We start from the raw sequence: 19,294 nt of genomic DNA, 5'->3' as shown, positions 1-19,294 counted from the left end.
TATCGGATAAAATTATTTGTTTACGGCTGAGAGGGCCAACTATCTAGTAATATTAAACTGAATATCAAAACTGACGAATTTCATATCACAAAATATCACGGCATGGCAGCCCGCAGCAACTACGAATTGCACGAGTCTGGCAACGCCACAAAACGACGACAAATTCGTTTTATGTTGTTTTTGTTTGAACCTTAATATGTAAATAATCCAATAAAAAGGACTTCTGAAAACTTGCCAATCTCTTAAAAAATGTATGTATCTATCGGATAAAATTATTTGTTTAGGGCTGAGAGTCCCAGCTAGCAGGTAATATTAAACGGAATATCAATATCGAGGAATATCAACGTCGAATGTTTTGAAAAAACAATCGATACTATCGGGCTGAAATAATTATTAAAAAACCATTGAAACCTTTTAGGAACTTGTCCATTGTAAAAATTAGATGCCACCTGTCGATTTGTTTGCAAATTTGTCTTCGTATTTTATAGCAGCCAATCCAAACATATCAAAAGCGCAACGACTGTGCTCGATACTATCATGATAGTCGCAAAACCGTCGATAGTAGAGACTAGCAGTAAAATATCGATACTATCGATAGTGCCCTCGATGGTTTGACACCTCTAATGACTTGTTTTGCGTGAATTTCTTTAAAAATTAGAAACAAGCTCGACTGCGGGGTATGCACTAACTAAATCGGTCGTGTGTGCAGCCGCGTTAGGGGCAGAATAACTAAAAATTCAAATTCAATAAATAGCACACGGGCCCCATTAAGAAGGGGAGCGAAAAGCAGTTTAATTGAATTTCAAGTGAAATTAAAGTAAAGTGTGTGGTGTGTGCCTGCCTGCCTCCCCCGATAAAATTGTTAAACGCAAGTGAATCGCAACGAGTTACGTGAAAAACCACCAAGTGCAAGAATTCGCTGCTCGCTGCTGTCCCCCCTCAGCCGTACAAGAAAAAAAAATTGATTTTCCACAATTGCAATTGAAAGGCAGAAAGCAGAAAGGCAAAGAAAAGCAACTGCCGTTGACCGTGCGTGAGTGTGTGTTGTGTTCTGTGTGTGTGTGTGTGTGTGTGTGTGAGAGAGAGGGTGGTGTGGTGGTGTAAAGGGCGCGCGAGCGAAGGAGAGAGCGTAACGAGACATCGCATCCTCTTCGCATGCAATGAATATTGTCGGGGAGTATGAATACAGCTCCAAGGATATGCTTGGCCATGGCGCCTTTGCTGTCGTCTACAAGGGGCGTCACCGCAAGGTAAGAACTACATAAACAACAAAACTTTACGTTCTCCTGATGTAATTAACTTGTTTATCCCACAAGTCCGAGTGTGCAATATTGTTGACTCCAATGTGGGGCTTGGCTCTCATTCGAAAACAACATCAAAACTTATTAACAATGCGCCATTGTCAGTGGGTAAACACAAAATACGTCGCCGCAAACACAATCGCCAAAAGCACAACGCCCGCTTGCTTTGGCTTTGCTTTGCTTTGCAAAAACGTCGTCAGAGAATGAGTAAAAAATCCGCTGAAATCAGAACCCCCAATTCTCAGCGCTTATTTGTTGTGCCTTGTTTATGTTACTATTTTCTATCCCTTTTGTTCCAGCATAGTTTATCTGTGGTCGCCTCTCGCACGTGCCTTCACACAATGACAAGAAATTGCGTAGGCTATTCCCCCATACGTATAATCTGTGTGTATGTTGGTGTGCTTCGTGCCTGTTTTTGTGTGTGGGGTCTTCAAGTGCTTTTGAACTATTTCAGGGTCATGCCCGAAATAATGAATTCTGTACAATTGCCTGTCGAATTATTGGGTCTCCAAAGGGGGGCCACCAAACTACAATTTTCAATTTCAAGTAAACAAATGGAATTGTTTGGGCGGGAGAGGAAAATGTTTCTCTGAGTGATGATGGGCTGCTGTAAGGTGTGCCGTCATTTTGCCACTTTTATCAGGCTATTACCCGATCAACCATTTCCCAACTTTAAAAAGCACTTTATAAAGCAAAAGCAAAACCACAAAAAAGCCATAAATAAAAGTAAAGTGAAAAGCGAAAACACTTTGCCAAGCAGCATCCAACAGCTGCCCGTTATTGCATCAGCTGTTTTCTGTATCCATAATAAAAAGCACCTTGCATACATATGTACATATAGATATGTATGTACATATGTATGTATTGATATACATATGCACCAGTTTAAATTTGTTTGTGTACGTTTTTCATATGTGCCTAATTATGTATGTACATATGTACATATCTGTATGTATGTATGTATATTTAAGTATCTGGACACATTCGATTGGCAAAACATTCAGGCATGTTTTTATATGCCCTTGCAGTGGGTATTTATACTAAAGGAAACATCTCCAGCACCATAAAGTGTATATAAAAATATATTCCTGATCCGATTTGATATTGCCATAATCTAATGATTAAATTTGTTTTTTCCAAGCCTTGTTTAATTTCAGAAAAAATAATAGCTGTCGTAGGCAAGGCTTGTCGTTCCCAAAATCTCTAATATATTTTCTTATAGATATACACCTGATTTTTTCAAAAGAATCGTTTCTTCTTTTTAGAAAATTGTTTCCTATGGCAGACTGTTTAGTCATTTTATTGGAAATGTGCTCAGTAATGTACATTATTAATTACGATTGTAGTCCGTCCAGTGCCGCTGCGACAACAATAGCGTAATCGACTTCTCCACACCTACAACAGATCACTTGTCTCACTCGCTCGCACACACACACCCACCCCCTGCTACTGTTGCTCTCACTCTCACCGTCACTGTTGTGTTCCCTGTCTACCACTTTGTCACTGTCTTTGTCTTTGGCTTTCATTGTAGATCTTTTAACAATCTTTTCTCTTTTTCCCATTATTTCGCCCAAAATGTTTTGAATTGATTTTCTTTGAAATTTCAAGTTGAATAAAATATGTTTAAGATCAGAAAATGTTTCTCGAATGGTGGTGGGTGCATTATTCAGCTATAAGTTATCCATTTACCAGTCCATACAACACTATATTTGAGTAGATAATAATGATCATATCGAATGACTGCTTTTTCTCTCATTTTATGGTTGCTTGGAGACACATTTGTGTTGCCTTTCCATGTGTTAATATTCTGATGCCATCCCTTTGGTTATTTTAAGCAGCTCAAGCAGGACTAGTCAGTCAGCTCATGCAGCACTTATCTTCGTTAAGTATCTAAAGTCAGCATGTGCTCAGAAAAAGATTGGCTAAAAATAGTCGCGGCACATGTGTGTTCCATCCAGACAAAGACATCGAGGCAGGCGACAGAAAACGGCAAAGAATATCTCCTCAGAGTAGGAGTAGGGAGGAGCAGCCGCAAGTCCAAGAATAAAGTCAATTCCCAGTGTCTACTGTTTGTTGTCTGGCCTGGCCTGGGCCTGGCCTTTCCATGAATGGGCAGACTCTTTGGATCTTTATCTGTACTTGTAACTCAGGGATACGCCGCTGCTGCTGCTGCTTTTGCTGCTGAGCTCACATGTACCCAGACCCAGACGACACGTGTTTCCATATTTCATAGAGCGTTTCGCTTTTATCGTGTTCCCCCAATTGCATAAGCTGGCGTGGCGGAATCATGCAAAAAATTACGAATCCGAGTACGGGCCCAGATCGTGTGTACAATGTTTAGTTCTCCCTTACCCCCCGCCACCCCGCCTGTTCCAGGGAACATTTTGTTGTAGCGTTGCACAATCCATTCCCCCGCCCAGCCCACGTTTCTCATTTCCAGACATTTTGCATATTTATATTGTATGTAGTTTGTAGTTTGTGCAATTGAATATTTTCCCCATTTACTAAGGGCATGAAAATGCGTTTTGAGCAAAACTACATACAATCCCAGTACATATAGGATGCGATTGATTATACCCTTCTGGGCATGTGTGATAATGATTTGGAATTGTTTCATAATCAATCAGATACGAGTATGGCATTACGAAGCTTCTGGACGGGCCCGGCCCTCTCTCTCTATCATCGTGATCAGCGAAATTTTTGATATTCAAAGGGAAAACAAAATCCCTAGGGTTCCTATAAAATGTAGCTACCACTTGCCGTATATTTAATTAGATTCTTGATTAATTTAGATCAAAATAAGCCATCGATGAAATGTCTTTGCCAGCTATTAGTCTGGGAATTCCCAGAACTTTAATCGATTGCGAAACGGAAGTGAAATCAACCCTTCCCATTTAAAGTATCTTGTGGGAACAACTACGACACGTGCAGACCAAAATGGAATGCCATAATACGCATAAATTAATTGAGCAAATGCCGCCAGACATCGGCGAGCACATCAACTATATAGTAAAGATTTATATACATTTAATTCGCAGAGTCAAACTAGTTTGTCTTGTTCAGCTCCAGATCGGTAGTAGGTACGAGTTATACTGTCTGTCAATTGGTCGTGAATTATGCGGTTATTGGTATATGAAATAAAAGTTTTGCGTCGTAAAATTAGAGAGAATTTCCGCGATACATTGTGGGGCTTTGGCCAGATATGTACATATATATTTTCACCCGCCAAACCAGTTGGGAGTTTTATCTTGTATCTCTTGCTCTCTGTCTGTCTGTCTGTGTGTGTGTGTGTGTGTGTTATTCGTCAGATACTCGCACTCGACTTGGTCTATGGTTGATGTGCTGCTGCTGCTGCTGCATTTCGTTTCTCGTTTCTCGCATTTTCTGCCACAATTTTTGCCTTTTTCGTCTTGCTATTTTTGGCCGAAAGAAATGCTGGCTGCTTTTTTTCCCTTGTTGTTGTTAGTTGATGACGGCGGCCATTGCACCCTAAGGCCAACAAATTTCTTTCACCTTATCGTTGCTCCCAAGTTCAGTGAACCCGCCCAAAAATAATTTAATATCACACCAGGCCCCCACCAGCCCCTAATTATCTGAATCGCATTTAATATTGTTTTTAGAACGAGTGGCCCCCTTTTGGGGGTTTCCACAAAAACTTTCGCCTACGTTTTTGACACCATTTCCGCTGCAGCTTCTGGCTTGGCCAGCGAAATTTGTTCATTGAGGTGATTGGGTCAAGAACTGCTGCAGAGTCCGTTGCCTGTGGTGGATAATCTAATCTCAAGTTCTTTTATTGCCTCATACTTGGAAAGGTAAACACAATTCGAGGCAAGGGAAAAATTGAGAGAAATGGAGATCAAAGAGTTGAATGAATAATAACCATAAAATACTAAGTACATTTATTTGCAAGCACTTGCCACTGACCTGATCCCATTGCCATTTGTAATCTAGTCGAAAGCTTCAAGCTTCAAGCTCCAATGATCGCATATCAATACCCCCCCCATTGAACAACACCCAACAGTCACGAACAGAGAGTCTTGACAACAGATGACAGATGAAAACTGAACTCTCAAACAAACAAACAAGCAGCAGAAGAAGCAGCAGCAGATGTGCAGGGCAAGGCCTTGGTAATCGGTCAGCAGAAGCTGCAAGTATCTCTTGATTTGGTTCATTGCTGTTTACAGAATACGAATAAAAAATATGCACTTAAATTGTATAAATAAATCTGCTGCACACAGCAGAGATTGTCAGCCGGAGGGGAGCAGTACATATCGATTTACAAGCCGCCCCCCCCATGCAAAGAGCGCGTGTTCAATGGGGTGGGGCGTGGCGGAAACCAATAGAATGCTAGACAGTAGCAGTACTCTTATTTCTTAACAGTTGAAAATATACAAAGTATACCAGAGAAGTTAGGAGTAAATATCTAACAAAAAGCAATAATTATTTTTGTGTATTTTGTTTTTTCATTCTTGGTCACGCACACGCATGTATTTTGTTTTCTTTGGCATTCTCTTTTGCATTTTTCGCTTGTGCGTCTGTGCAAGAATATATCTCGGAGCAATGGAAGAAGTTGCGGAGCAAGGGTTTACCCTGTTGGGCCACGATCATCTTTATATATGTATTTATTTATTTATTATCCCTCAAAGTTTGCTTACTTCAGACAAATAGTCATTGTCACCTGTTGGGTAAATCAAGACATGAGGAGACGTGAGGAGCAGCAGTTGGGGTGTCTTATCAGTGGGACGACGACTCAACCCGTTATTTGTTTATGCACTCGTCGTCATTCGAGCCATAGCTGCCCTTCCCTTACCACCCTTTCGTCTGCTTTGTGGCCCCAGTTGTGTGCGTTTTTGCGTATCTAATAATAACAATCCGAACGAGAGCCGAGCCACACTCTTTTGCCATCATCATCTGGGAGACTTGCATTTCCCTGTTCCCCAGTGCGTGCTAATTAAAGCCAGCGGCAAAGGCATTTGAGCAGCGAATGCAAATTGTGGCACCAGTTGTGGCAGATGGCAGATGAAATCAAAAAAGATTCAAATACAAGCGAGGACTTGCTGGCCAGCTATAAAAGAAAATAAATAAACAAGAGAACGGGGAGGAGGCGAAATTCTAATGAATGAAACGGCTGTGAATGGCCGATAATTTGGCATTATATTCTCCCCATTAAACAAATTAAAAAACAATTTTTATAGCCTCCAAAATGGAAACACCTTAACCCCATGAATCGATATTGAACCAAATCATTCGATGCAGTCCCTCAGGGGAATTGATTTTGCGATTGAATTGATGAATTGATGAATGAATTTGCTTTTAGAATTAGAATTAGCTTAAATGACTCAATGACTAAACTGAAATAAATATTAATGAGATTGTTTTTGTTTTTATATATACATAGAAACACATGCCGGTGGCCATCAAATGCATTTCCAAGAAGGGACTAATCAAGACGCAGAATTTGCTCGGCAAGGAGATCAAAATTCTAAAGGAGCTCACCGAACTGCACCATGAGAATGTTGTGGCTTTGTTGGACTGCAAGGAGTCCCAGGATTGCGTCAATTTGGTCATGGAGGTAAGTCGTGTCATTATAGTAGTGTAAACCCAAAAGCAACCCAAAGCAGAAGCAGAAGCGTGAAAAACGGCATAAATATTTAATGTTTATATGGCTAAAACGTGTGCGCGCCTGTGAGTCAATCCATCCCCCCCCACAGTGGCGTTGATGGGGAATGGGGTAGGTATGGTTGGCCAGTTCCACGTCATATTACCACCTACCCCACACACACACCTCTAGCCTCTCCACCCCTCTATCCCACTGCTTGTCTTCTGTTTGGCTAAAATGCTACGCCATTAATTGCGGAAGTTGCGAAATGAATTCGTAAATAAAAATAAAGTGAGAATAGAATGGAACGTGGATATTCGTCTAGACACAGTGCATACTCATTGCTTCTCAAGTTTAATTTTAAGAGAGCTTTACAAACATTTATAGTTCCCCTGTATATAGGGCATAGGAATCTATAGATATTAACCTATAGAAAATGGTATACGAATTGGTCGAGTTATTAACTGAGAAAGGAAAAACAATCAGTGTAGGGTTATCTCTGAGGCTTAGTTGCAGTAGGGGGGGGGAGGGGTGAATCACTAGCACACCCATGCACACTCTTTCGGCTTTTCCCCTGTGCTGTGTGGGGTAATTGCGCGTTGTTTTTGTTCGCCTCTTTATACGATATTTATACTTAATACGCATTTGTTAATTTACACCAGATGCCCTGCCACGCCCCTCCCCGGTACATTATCCGTTTGGGATATTCGGTTATTGAATCGTGAAGTTTGTTCAACTCTCTACAGGTGTGTGCCGCTTGCTAGCACTCAGTGTGTTTACAGGGAATGGTGGTGCGACTATTAGGTACATATATAATCGGGAAAGTAGGTCAAATGTCTGTGGCACACGGGCATTAGAGGCTCTCTTTTTGGGCGAGTGTTGGTTTGTTGTCCGACTGATAAGATTGGATAGGATTGTGTTGTGTTGTTTACTTCGATACTCTGCGCTAGAGAAAGATTTTGAGAAGCTATGTACATATAAGTTCTTGGACCCAACTAAATGCTCAAACTCTTGCTCAGGTTAGGGTATTTTTTTTATTCGCTCATGCTCTGCTCTGCTTTTTGGTTTTGCTTTTATTTGCTTCCATTGCAAGGCATTTTAAATAGAGAAGGTGAGACAAGTAAATGTGACAGAGTCGCCGCCTCTATTATTGGGATGCAAAACATGTGCAACCTATGCGCACATTCATCATTATATTCGCATACGAGTATGGATGGAATAGCAGTACCTTGTCTATAAATTACATACATACATATACCTCAACTTACGGTTTGAGCGTGAGCGAGAGGAAGTGCTAGTGCTAGTATTTCATTCCCGTCTGCTATTGTCTGTTATTACATTTTCGTTTGTCTGACTTTGGCCCCGTTAGCTTTGAGCTCTGCCACTGCGCTGTTATTCTAATTACTTTGCAATCAAAGAAAGAGAGAGAGAGACACACAATGAGATGGGTGAATGGGATTGCGATTACAATCAGCGATTCCCTCTCTTATGCTCTCTACTATATATATATACATACATATGTGTATGTATGCTTGTATTAATTCGGTTTGTCTGCCTGCCTGCCTGCCCACGTGTTCCTCTGCTCTGCGCCCCGTCCGCTTTGTCTGCTCTTCTCTATTTATTTACTCGCATCAAGCCAATAATTAACGATCGATCTGTTTATTTGCTGCTTAGTTTGTTGTGAGCGGATAAATATGGGCGGGATTGATAGATATGATGCATACGATACGATAAGATAGCAATGCTGTGATATGGTGGATAATCAAGGTTGTCAGGTGTCAAGTTTCGGTAGCTGTAATCGCGTTAGCCATTATTAGATTCCACATCTGCAGCTGGTATATTAAGTTTCCTGGAAATTTCCCATTTCCCCACTTTGGGGCAGGCATCAGTAAAACATATTTCAATTGTTTTCTACTATTTACAATAATTGTATTGTTTTTTTTTTTTTATTGTATTTTGGCAAAAACGTCTATAGCTACGACACACACACACACACACACGAACATAAAACTAAAAACTAAAGTGACATACATTTTTATATGCAAACTAAGCATAGAAGAGCGTAGAGTCTTCTCCTCCTGCTTCCCTTGCTCCCGACTAGGCAGCTAGTTTAACCTACATACTCCGACTAAAACGAACTAGAACCCTGGTGGACAGCAATTGGCTGGCTGTGCTGTGCTTGTGTTGTGTTTGGTGCTAGAGAACAATGGGAACGACTACTACAATTGTCTATGTATTATGACGTCAAAGTAGTTAACTAATTTTCGCATTCTACAGATAAGTTATCCCATATAAATTAAGACATACATACAAAGTATACATCTATGGCTATCTGGCAAAAAATGCTTGTAAAGTGGAACGTGTTTGTTTCTTGGTTAGAAATTCGGAAAATTGTCTTTTTTTTCTACTTAGGCTAACTTATTTAATGGTATCTCCTCAGTGGGATGCACCTGATCCTTTGGCTCCGGTTTGCTGGTGCGGCAGCATTTGGTCTTGATGCCGCCCACATCCTTGCGGCAAATGAGGCCAATGACAATGCCAATGACCGCTAGCACCATGATGCCTGAAATGATGTAACATTAGTTGAAGAATCATATTCATATTTCACATTTCACAATCACTCACAGATGAGCAGCGTGTTGATTGTCTCCTGTGAGATGGGCACCTGATAGGGCTGCTCCTTTTCCGTGGTCGCATCCACAGAGACCCCACTGCTCTCGGTCACTGTGCCCATGATGCCAGCCTTTGCCACTTCAATGGCCGCCGCCGCCGTGCCGTTGGCCATTTTATTCCGATTGCGATTCGCTGTTTAGTTTTGGGAGACACGACACGACATTAGTATATACTTCCATAATTGTTTTTGTGGAGTCTGTTCCGCTTACCTGTGCGTGTCGGGGCGGGGGTTGCGGCTGGCCGTGCTGTGGTGGCAGCTGTGGGCAGGCCCGTCACCCGCTTGAAGGGCGGATCTGTGGCCTGGATCAGACTCTCGTTGAACGATGTGCCCAGCACTAGCTCGAAGCAGCTCACATCAAAGTGCCTGAAGCTGATGTTATCAATCGACTTGAGCAGGTTGCACAGTTCCTCGATGTTTTCCTGGTCCAGTTCTGGCAGTTTTAGCTTAATTATGTTTCTTAGCGGTGCAAAAGCTCGCGTATTGATTTTCTGTCAAAAGAAAAGGCGTGAGTGAGCGAGACAACTATATATATGATGGTCTAACAGCTGCTGCTGCAGGGTTGCTTTGGCTTGCATGCCGCAACTATCGATAGACCTTTCGTGCGATAACTTTGGCGCGCAACCTGTTACCTGTTCGAAATTGTTGTTGTTCAAGCGCAGCGTTTGCAGGGCACTCATATTCACGAACGTCTGCTCCGGCAGCTCCGTCCAGCTGCAATTCGAGCAACTGAACTCAATCAAACTGGGTTGATTGAGAAATGATCCATCCAATCGCTGGCTGATTGAATTGTTGCTCAGATCGAGCAGCTCCAGGTCTGTGGCCCCCACAAAGGTATCGGGTTCGATTTTGGTGAGACGATTGTTGGCCAAACGCAGCCGCCTCAAACGCTCCAAGCCATGGAAGGCCTGCCAAGTAGATGGATTTTGATTATTATATTATTTAGTTATACTTTTATTGTATGCGCATGCCTACCTCCTTGTCCAGATGACTGAGCAGATTGTGATTCAAATTGATCTCCACCAGACGGGATAGATTGGCAAAGTCCTCTGGCCTCAGTTCGGCAATCACATTATAGCTCAAGTCTATGATGGCCGCCGTCCTCGGAATGTCCAGGGGCACGTGGGTGAGATGAGCATTGGAGCACTGGATATACTTGTCCTCCAGGCAGCGGCATTGCCGTGGACAGCTGGGCTCCAGCACCAGATTGCTGCGTCGTGGTATATCTTTTCAGAGGATTAACAATCAGTTGTGATCAAGTGTGTAAGGCAATTGATTCTCACTAAATGTCGGTCGAAATGTGGTTGTGGTTGATGTTGAGGATGTGAATGGCATCAGTCTGTTTTCAGCTGTCTCCGGTGATCCCTTGGACGCCGTCTCTTCACTGTAGTCATAATCATCGTATAAATAGTCCTCAGCCGAACTGTTGTTCTGTTGTCCAGCGGCTGGAGCTGCAAATGTGTGGCTGATGCTGAAAAAGTTTGAAAAAGCATTAGAGCAATTATCGACCAATTTGTAAAACTTGATTTAAGCCAAATAAATAAATATACCAAAAATGGCAACTGGCTGGCAAATTCTAGGGTAAAACGAGGCCTTACATCATCATCCGTCTTGAAGGCGAACACACCCAACTAATTTGTCCTGAAAACGCTCTTGACCCATTTAATTACGAGCAAAGCCAAGCGAACACGCACACACACACACACACACACACACCACCCTCCATGGAGGTGGACAGGTAGGCGAGCGAGCGATAACTTTTTCCTCTCCTCACTGTCATTATAAGTTTTTGTTTATCTCTCTCCCTCTCACTCTCTCTCTCTCTCTTCATGCCTTACAGTACGTTTTACAGCTGTATGAACCTGTATTTAATAACTCTGGCTCTCTGGACGAGTATCAGTTGTAATTTCAAAAGAAGTTTTCAGCTGCCTTAAACTACTGTAACGCACTGTATATGCGGTGGGTCTCTGGAGCGCGGTGTGGTGGGAAAGAGGCACATAAACCTGTTTACGTCATGGCAAAAAGAGACAACTTGACCGGTTTATTTTTTTATTTATTTTTTTTTTTTTGCACGATTTCGTTTACTCTCACTTTCGCCGTTTGTTTTGGTTTTTGTTGCTGCTGTATTCTGTATTCTTTTATACGTATTCGTGTCTGCTTTCGCCTGATTCTAAATCCTTCATTAGACTTCTGCGCTCAGCTCAAGGGGGTGTGCGGGGGGTGCGGGTCAAGTGTGTCTTAAAAAAACGTCTTGACTTTTGAGAATTCTCTCAAATTGCGTGACTCTTGACTGAAGTTTCATCAAATGATTGTTAATGATACTCATCAGGCAATCCAAGTGGCCAAATTAGAGGGGGGCTGAAACGTTTTTATACTAGACGGAAACCGTACGGAAACTTATTGTTTTAGTGCTGATAAAGGTCTCAATTATGGCTGCTGCGTTTTTCATTGGTAATAAAGAAAATACCTTTAAAAACCTCTAAACTGCACAACGACCCATGACGATCAAATGTAACCCCCCTCAGGAAGGGATATTTCAAGTGGAAATAAATGCTCCGTCTCTCTCTTTGCTTTCAACACAATAAAAATCAATGAAGCGCTCGCTGTCTCTGTTTTTAGCTGTAAATTGTATAGGACGAGACTATTAAAGTGTGACTCATACGGACAGGGAGAGAGAAACAGTAGCTGCTCCCAGAAGCAGTCTCTGGGATTAAGTTTCCTGCACTTCCTGTTCTTCTTGGTCGATTTTCTTGCACTCAAAGTTCCCATGTTTTTTGAGTTCATGCCGCCGCCGCCACCTCTGGTCAAACCAATGTGATAAGGCTGGCGCAAAAAAAAAAGGCATAAATTATCGGGCAAGCAGCGTGTATTGTTATTATTTTTATCAGATTATGTGATATGATTAGGAACCATTAAGTGCTGTTGCCGAGGTCTGTCCATAAAAGAGTTGGTTGTATGTTTTTTTTTTTTGCTTTTTTTATAACCTCTGCGTGAGTGTTGCAATTGGAATTGATATAACAGGCGTTGAGCAGGGGGGTCAAAGTCCCGCTGCTCGTGCGCTTCCTCAACAGGTTGGAGAATTAATCACTGACGAGCGTTACTCAATTAAAACTTTGTACTTTGTCTTATTTCGTTTCTTTGTGCCTGATGTGTCTGTCTTTCCTCTAGAAAAAAAGCCCAATTGACTATGGAAAAAGCCCATCCAGACCATAGAGACTGCGTCATCCCTTCTTATAGGAATTTCAAATTTCAAAGATGATTTGTTTAACAAATTCAATTTCACCTGCCTATCTTTACTAACTCTGATCTCAAAGTAAATGTTTTAAACATTTTTGTATTTGGTTTTTACCTGACGCTTAGCAAAAATATCAAGAGCAAGCCAAATTTGTAATACACGTGCATTTTGATTATTGTTTCTTTTTGTTAAATTGATTATTTATTTATTGGTTAGTTTCCACTGGTTTAGCAATATAAATTATATATTCTGTTGTTTTCATTTGTTTGGGGCGAGAATTTCACAATCTGAAAATAAATTTGAATTAGTTTTCTTTCACTTTACACTTTTTGGTTTCCATAAAGTTATACTGTTTTTTATGGGCATAATAAATACATCAGTTCGCATAACTTAATTGCCACAAAGCTTTTTCGATCCGCTCGCACACACCGGCACACATTCTCAACGCCCAAACACAACTGTCGGCGGCGGGGCCAGACCCCCAAGCATATGGGAAATTTGACATCCAATGCAGGTGAGAGAGCGTCGAAACTCTCTCTCTCTCTCTGATTCGCTCTGAACATTCTTGGACGCCAACAGTCGATTGTTTGATTCTTTTGCTTGGCACCACTCTCTCGTGCTCTCTTTCTGCCCTCTCTCTGTTTCGCTCCCTAATCTATGTGGAGTGATTAGTAAATGTTTAGCCCCGGCATGCCTCTACATGCCTCAGCCACTTAATCTTATCATTTTTCGTTCGTTTGTAATTCTCTGTGCTGCTTCGTTTTGTTTTCGTTGTTTCATTCCATTTGACATAATTTTTTAGTGACTGTTGCTATTAATTTAATTATTGTAGCATGTAACGTTTATGGAGAGTTTCCCCCCAACAAGATGAAACTTAACGATGAATGTAATTCCCCAATTGTCGATCATGTCGATCGATGGCGAAAAGTAAAGCAAACTTTGATTGGTGGGGGAAAAACTGATTCTTAAAGCCTTAGAATCAATATTTGTTAACATAATTTGCAACTATTGGAATTGGAAAACCATAACATGACTAAGCCGGAATGTTGGGAATGAACAGATTAGCTACTAGATTAGCTTGTTGTGTGACGTGTTTTGAATTTTAATTGTAATTAAAATATTTATCAGTGAACTTTGCTTGATTCACCCAGCGTGCATATATATATGTACATATATGTATTTTTGTTAGTTTCATGTCTTTATATAGACTGGCTACATATTTTTTTGTATATACACACAAATCTATATAGCGGCACGCTTTGTTTTTATCGCCTAGAAAAATAATGTTGACCTTTAGTCCATTGAAATTCACTTGGAATGATTCGCGGCACACACACACACACACACACCGTTCAAACTCCACACGTAATACCCTTGGTTGGTGTCTTTCGGAAATGTATGTGCTCGCGATTTTGCTTATTTATTTGACCACACGCACTAACAACAATTTGGCAATTGCAGCGAGCTTTTTGCACTTTTTGTTTCTTGCTTTGTATATACCGTACGATTGCAGCTTTTGCAGCCAAGACGGGCGAGTCGCGCGATTGTCGTTGATAGACTGAGCGGCAGCAGCAGCAACCCACAGCACAGCCCGCCAGCCCGTGGCAGCGAAGCGCGCTCAGCTCAGAGAGCAAGAGAGACAGAGATAAAGCTCTCTCTTTGACGCTCGCGTTGATGGAAACTTGAAAACTCCAAATGTTGTTGGTTTTTTTCCGTTTTTTTTTCATTATAATGGGCAAGTGCATTTTCCAATAATTCGCTGACTCATGCGCACTTGTTTGCTGATGTTGCATATATGTACATATATTCATTGATTAGAGAAAAACCAGAGTTAAATTTCTAAAAGCCCCCTGACTGCGGCTGTGATGGCGCCCTGCTCTCTTCTGCTCTTCGTCTCTCTTTCTGAACTTTTATTGTAATTATTTTTGTTTTTTACTGTCACTCATTTTACATGTCAATGACTTGTTTGAGTGGCTGTTTAATGTTCTCCTGCCTCTCCACTTCCCCTCTCCGACCCCCTGTAGTGCGTTAAGCGTTTCCACAAAAGCAAGTGAAATCTTTTGTCATTTCAATTTTGTGGTTTTAATTGCCTAATATTGCCTCGCTTTGTTTGCTCATTAAGTTGTGCGAGAGTAAGTGGTCCGGCGGCGGTACACATGTTTTCTCATTTTCTGCTGTTCGACAGTAAGTTTGTTTGTAGCACTGCTTGTAAAGCAGGGCAAGCAAGTGTGAGAGAGTGTGATGTGTGTGTGTTCCTCTTTGGCTAGGCCCAAGGTCAGAGAAACGCCAATCCTTTTTTGGCAGCTGTCTGAGACCCCACCCCACCCGAAATAATGTGTGAGACTGGTTCTCTTGACAGTTATATCCGGAAGAAGGCTGTCAGCCCATCAGTGATAATTTAATTCAAAAAAAAATTAACCATTGTATACAGGATATGTATGAACAGGAACCCGGGAACTGGACTGCTTCAAGAGCGGAAGCCAGCAGCTGTCCAAGTACCAGAAACATACAAACATATGTACCTACATAATTCCCTAATTCTCCAGTTGGTTTCCTCAACTTGAGATTCTTGATTGTCATAAATCACATTCGCATTGACCTTGCCCACATTCTGTATGTAATTGTCTGAGTCGCCGCCTCTCTTGGGTGGATCTCTGGGCCTCTGGGGGTCTTGGCATTTCGCTTTGATTGAACCTAATTCATTTGCATAGTACGCGCTTTGCTTTTGCTTTGCTTTCGGCACCGAGACCCCCGGACGCCCCTTGTGTGGTTGTGGCAGATTTATGTGCGCTCTGAACTTTTGACTTTTGCCTTAATGATAATAATGTTTTTTTTTCTCTCTGTGTTTGTTCCATTCTTCCCTTTCCTTTTTGCAGTACTGCAATGGCGGCGACTTGGCGGATTACCTGAGTGTAAAGGGTAGCCTGAGCGAGGATACCGTTCGATTGTTTCTCATACAACTAGGTAAGCAGCGTATATACATATATATATCTAAATATATATAATTTCATTAAATTTATTGTATATATTTTAGCTGGTGCTATGAAAGCACTGTATACCAAAGGAATTGTGCATCGTGATCTCAAGCCACAAAATATACTGCTATCGCACAATTATGGCAAAACATTGCCATCACCATCGAAGATAACCCTGAAAATTGGTGAGTAATGAATGGACTCTAAAGCTAACAGCACTTACATACATTTCTTTTTTTTTCTTTGTAATTTTAGCGGATTTTGGTTTTGCGCGTTTTCTGAACGATGGCGTCATGGCAGCCACACTCTGCGGCTCCCCCATGTATATGGTAAGGGGAAATAACTATAATCCATAATAAAAATTGTAGTCCTTAATCTCGAATATCTGCACCGATATAGGCACCCGAGGTGATCATGTCGCTGCAGTATGATGCCAAAGCGGATCTCTGGTCGCTGGGCACGATCGTCTATCAGTGTCTGACCGGCAAGGCGCCCTTCTATGCACAAACGCCCAACGAACTGAAGTTCTACTACGAGCAGAATGCCAATCTGGCACCCAAGTAAGTGCCACCGATCGTTCACGTATATTTTATGATCTAATGTGATGCTGCCCCGAAGGATACCCCATGGCGTGTCGCCGGATTTGAGGGATCTGCTGCTGTGCCTGCTGCGACGCAATGCCAAGGATCGTATTTCATACGAGAGCTTCTTTGTGCATCGTTTCCTGCAGGGCAAGAAGGCTGTCGTGTCGCCAGGTGAGTCGCTAACACAGCCCTTTCCCCCCCAAAGAAGATTCACTAGTTGTTGTGTTGTTTGAACAGTTGATATGCCACCGCTGGGCGGCACACCGCCGGTGAAGGCCAAGAGTCCATTGCAACAGCAAATGGAACAGGAACTGCAGCTGGTCAAGCTGGCGGAGCAGCAGCAGAAGGAGCAGGAGGAGCAGGAAGCGGCCCAGGATGAAGAGAATACGGGTAACTATCGAAAGAGTCGCTCTTAAGAAAACGAATCACCCTCTGTGTTTTGTTTGCTTTTGTTTTTAGTTTCCGTGGTGGCCAATCCGGCCATTTGTGCCACCATCACCAATGTGGGAGTGCTCTGCGATAGCGAGAACAACAGTGGATCGTGCAGCTCTCATGAGGATTCCGATGACTTTGTGCTGGTGCCCAAGAATCTGCCCGAGGATCAGCGTCAGGGTCAGACGATGCCCACAACTGGGGGCCAGCGTCAACAGCAGCCACAACAAAATCAATCCAGTCCGCCACGGCCCAGCAGTCTGCCCATCTCCGAGCCGAAGCCAGTGCCGGCACCAGCACGCCGCCAAACGGCCGCCCATCCAGCTGGAGGAGGCGCACTGGCCGGCTCGCCGGCCAGGCAGGGCAACATGCCGCTGACTGTGGCCACGCTGGCGGCGGCCGGCAAGCAGCTGCCACGCTCCCAGCCCATCAGTGTGAAGCAGCCGAGGCCGGATCAGCGCAAGAGCAGCGTGAGCAGTGACATCAACTCGATCTCGCCGCCAGCAGTGCAGTTTGCCATAGGGACACCACCGGGAGGAACCACCCGGATAAGGTCCGCATCGGGGGGTTCGCTGTCGGAGACACCGCCGCCGCATGCGCCGAGCACGTGGCAAGTGTCGCCCGGACACTCGCAGTCACCGCTGCGCAGGAGCGGCAATAGCTCACCGGTTCTTCCGTCCGCCGCGCTCACCATACTGCCGACCCTGGGCAGTCCCACAATGCTGATGGCACCCGGTTCGCTGGGCTCGATAGGCTCGTCGGCGGGCAGCGGCTCGGAGAACAACAACCAGCACCATATGCTCGGACCGCGTGCCTTCACGCTGCCCGAGCTGGGGGCCACCGGAGGACTGCACAGTCTGCTGGACACGGGCGCCGGAGGCGTTGGCGGTGGCGAACCACATGCATTCCAGGCTCCAGAGCTGTCGGAGGAGACGCTGATGGATCGCGAGCATAACGAGACGCTGTCCAAGCTGAACTTTGTGCTCGCCCTCACCGTCTGCATCCAGGAGGTGGCCGACTCCCGTTGCGCACCTCTCTCCACTTTGATGGTGGCCGGCAGTCAGACGGCAGCCAATGCAGACAATCCCCAACAGATACCGCCCCATGCCCCGGAACACTGCAAGCGGGCGGAGCGTCTGGTGTTGCTCGTGCGTGCCCTGCAGCTGCTTTCCAGCGGCCTGAATCTGGCCTCGCAGCAGCTGCGCAATGGCCAGCTAAAGCCATCGTCGAATGTGAAGAATGGTGAGTGGCTCTACAATATAGACAAAGGGATAAGGTTCCTTATGTTCTCATGTTTTATGTTCCTCAGCTCTGCTCACAATGAACGCCAAGTACCGGAGCATACTGTTCGAGTCGAAGCGCCTCAATGGCAGCGGCCTACTGCAGAAGGCGAATGCATTTAACATAACAGCCGACAAGATACTATACGACTATGCGCTGGATATGGTAAGCAAATGGCTGCCACCACATAACATATACATATATTCTTTTTTATTATTCTGTTATTCTATTCTGCTTTTGCAGTGCCAAGCAGCTGCCTTGGATGAGCTACTGAAGAACACCAAGAACTGCTTTGAGCGCTACAATACCGCGCACATTCTGTTGCATTCGCTGGTGCAGAAGTGCAATCATCCACAGGACAAAATGCTATTGAATAAATGTACGAAGCGCAATGATTGCACCACAAACTTAGAAACTCTAACTAATATTTGTTTTGTCATCTTTCTATTTCTCTCTCTCTCTCTCTCTCTGACAGATCGCGATGCCGTTGAGAAGCGTTTGAGCATATTGCAACAGCATGGCTACATCTATGTGACCGATGAAAATGCCTAGGCGTGTGTGGCACATAATAATGGCAATCATTATCAACATTTCCTTAAGTTATTCAACCAGCCCCCGGCCCACCCACACCACCCCCATTCTTTTGCAACATGTGATTCAAAACAAAAACTACTATAATTTAAATAGCCCCCTTGAAAACACACACAGCTTTTGGAGTTATTGGTCCCCCCACTCACCCCTCAGCAGTTGTCGAATGTAAATATTATTCTCAGCAAAGCATATTATGTAGTTTTTGTTTTTCTGTATAATTTCCCACGCCCCCCCCCCCATAATTGTTAAAGCTTACAAAATGAGTGGAGTGCAGTGCGTGCAGAATGTAACATGAATAAGGGCAGGAAAAGAGTCCAGCTAGTTCTAAGAGTAAACATTTATTGATATACATAAATATATACAGAATACACATGGCATATACATACGTGTATGTACAACAAACGAAAGCTAATACAAGCAGCGTAACAGTAGCGTAACATACTCCGTAGTGTGGGGGGCAAAATGCCAGCCAAAAACTGAGTTTAAGCCTAAAAACCTAAAAACCCAATCCATACATACATGCATACATTACATTACATATATCATGTGCTGGAATATTCCTCCTTCCCAGCCCCGTAGCTACTATATACAGTGTACTATATTTTCTTATTTAACAATCTAATGC

At 43.3% G+C, this 19,294-nt stretch overlaps 2 protein-coding genes across 2 annotated transcripts; one reads left to right on the top strand and one right to left on the bottom strand.

Moving 5' to 3' along the window:
* The first annotated feature begins 623 nt into the window (after positions 1–623).
* On the top strand, positions 624–18,901 carry LOC111071131 (serine/threonine-protein kinase unc-51). The gene is made up of 12 exons (XM_022362291.2): positions 624–1,250; positions 6,700–6,873; positions 15,683–15,770; positions 15,841–15,966; positions 16,037–16,110; positions 16,181–16,341; positions 16,400–16,536; positions 16,603–16,755; positions 16,825–18,039; positions 18,107–18,243; positions 18,322–18,457; positions 18,554–18,901. Exons 1-12 carry the CDS (start codon positions 1,161–1,163, stop codon positions 18,628–18,630), a joined length of 2,568 nt encoding a protein of 855 aa, XP_022217983.2. The 5' UTR covers positions 624–1,160; the 3' UTR covers positions 18,631–18,901.
* LOC111071132 (leucine-rich repeat and transmembrane domain-containing protein 2) lies at positions 8,829–14,356 on the bottom strand. The gene is made up of 8 exons (XM_022362292.2): positions 14,179–14,356; positions 12,921–13,093; positions 10,855–11,042; positions 10,547–10,797; positions 10,204–10,479; positions 9,783–10,062; positions 9,526–9,705; positions 8,829–9,463 (listed from the first exon to the last, which is right to left on the bottom strand). Exons 2-8 carry the CDS (start codon positions 12,971–12,973, stop codon positions 9,309–9,311), a joined length of 1,383 nt encoding a protein of 460 aa, XP_022217984.2. The 5' UTR covers positions 12,974–13,093; positions 14,179–14,356; the 3' UTR covers positions 8,829–9,308.
* Positions 18,902–19,294: the final 393 nt, after the last annotated feature.

Source organism: Drosophila obscura, unplaced genomic scaffold, assembly GCF_018151105.1.
Source record: "Drosophila obscura isolate BZ-5 IFL unplaced genomic scaffold, ASM1815110v1 contig_1, whole genome shotgun sequence".
NCBI classification, from domain to species: Eukaryota; Metazoa; Arthropoda; class Insecta; order Diptera; family Drosophilidae; genus Drosophila; species Drosophila obscura.
The sequence above is the reverse complement of the archived record's forward strand: the minus strand, read 5'-3'. Positions and strand labels throughout refer to the sequence as shown.

Excerpts from the sequence above, each read along its gene's own strand:
- LOC111071131 (XM_022362291.2), top strand. The coding sequence starts at position 1,161 with ATGAATATTGTCGGGGAGTATGAATACAGCTCCAAGGATATGCTTGGC. Across the intron at positions 15,771-15,840 it reads ATTGTTTCTCATACAACTAG|CTGGTGCTATGAAAGCACTG; the intron begins GTAAGCAGCGTA and ends TATATATTTTAG. Across the intron at positions 16,756-16,824 it reads CCAGGATGAAGAGAATACGG|TTTCCGTGGTGGCCAATCCG; the intron begins GTAACTATCGAA and ends TTTTGTTTTTAG.
- LOC111071132 (XM_022362292.2), bottom strand. The coding sequence starts at position 12,973 with ATGCACGTGTATTACAAATTTGGCTTGCTCTTGATATTTTTGCTAAGC. Across the intron at positions 11,043-12,920 it reads ATATTTTTGCTAAGCGTCAG|CATCAGCCACACATTTGCAG; the intron begins GTAAAAACCAAA and ends AAACTTTTTCAG. Across the intron at positions 10,480-10,546 it reads TCAGTCATCTGGACAAGGAG|GCCTTCCATGGCTTGGAGCG; the intron begins GTAGGCATGCGC and ends TCTACTTGGCAG.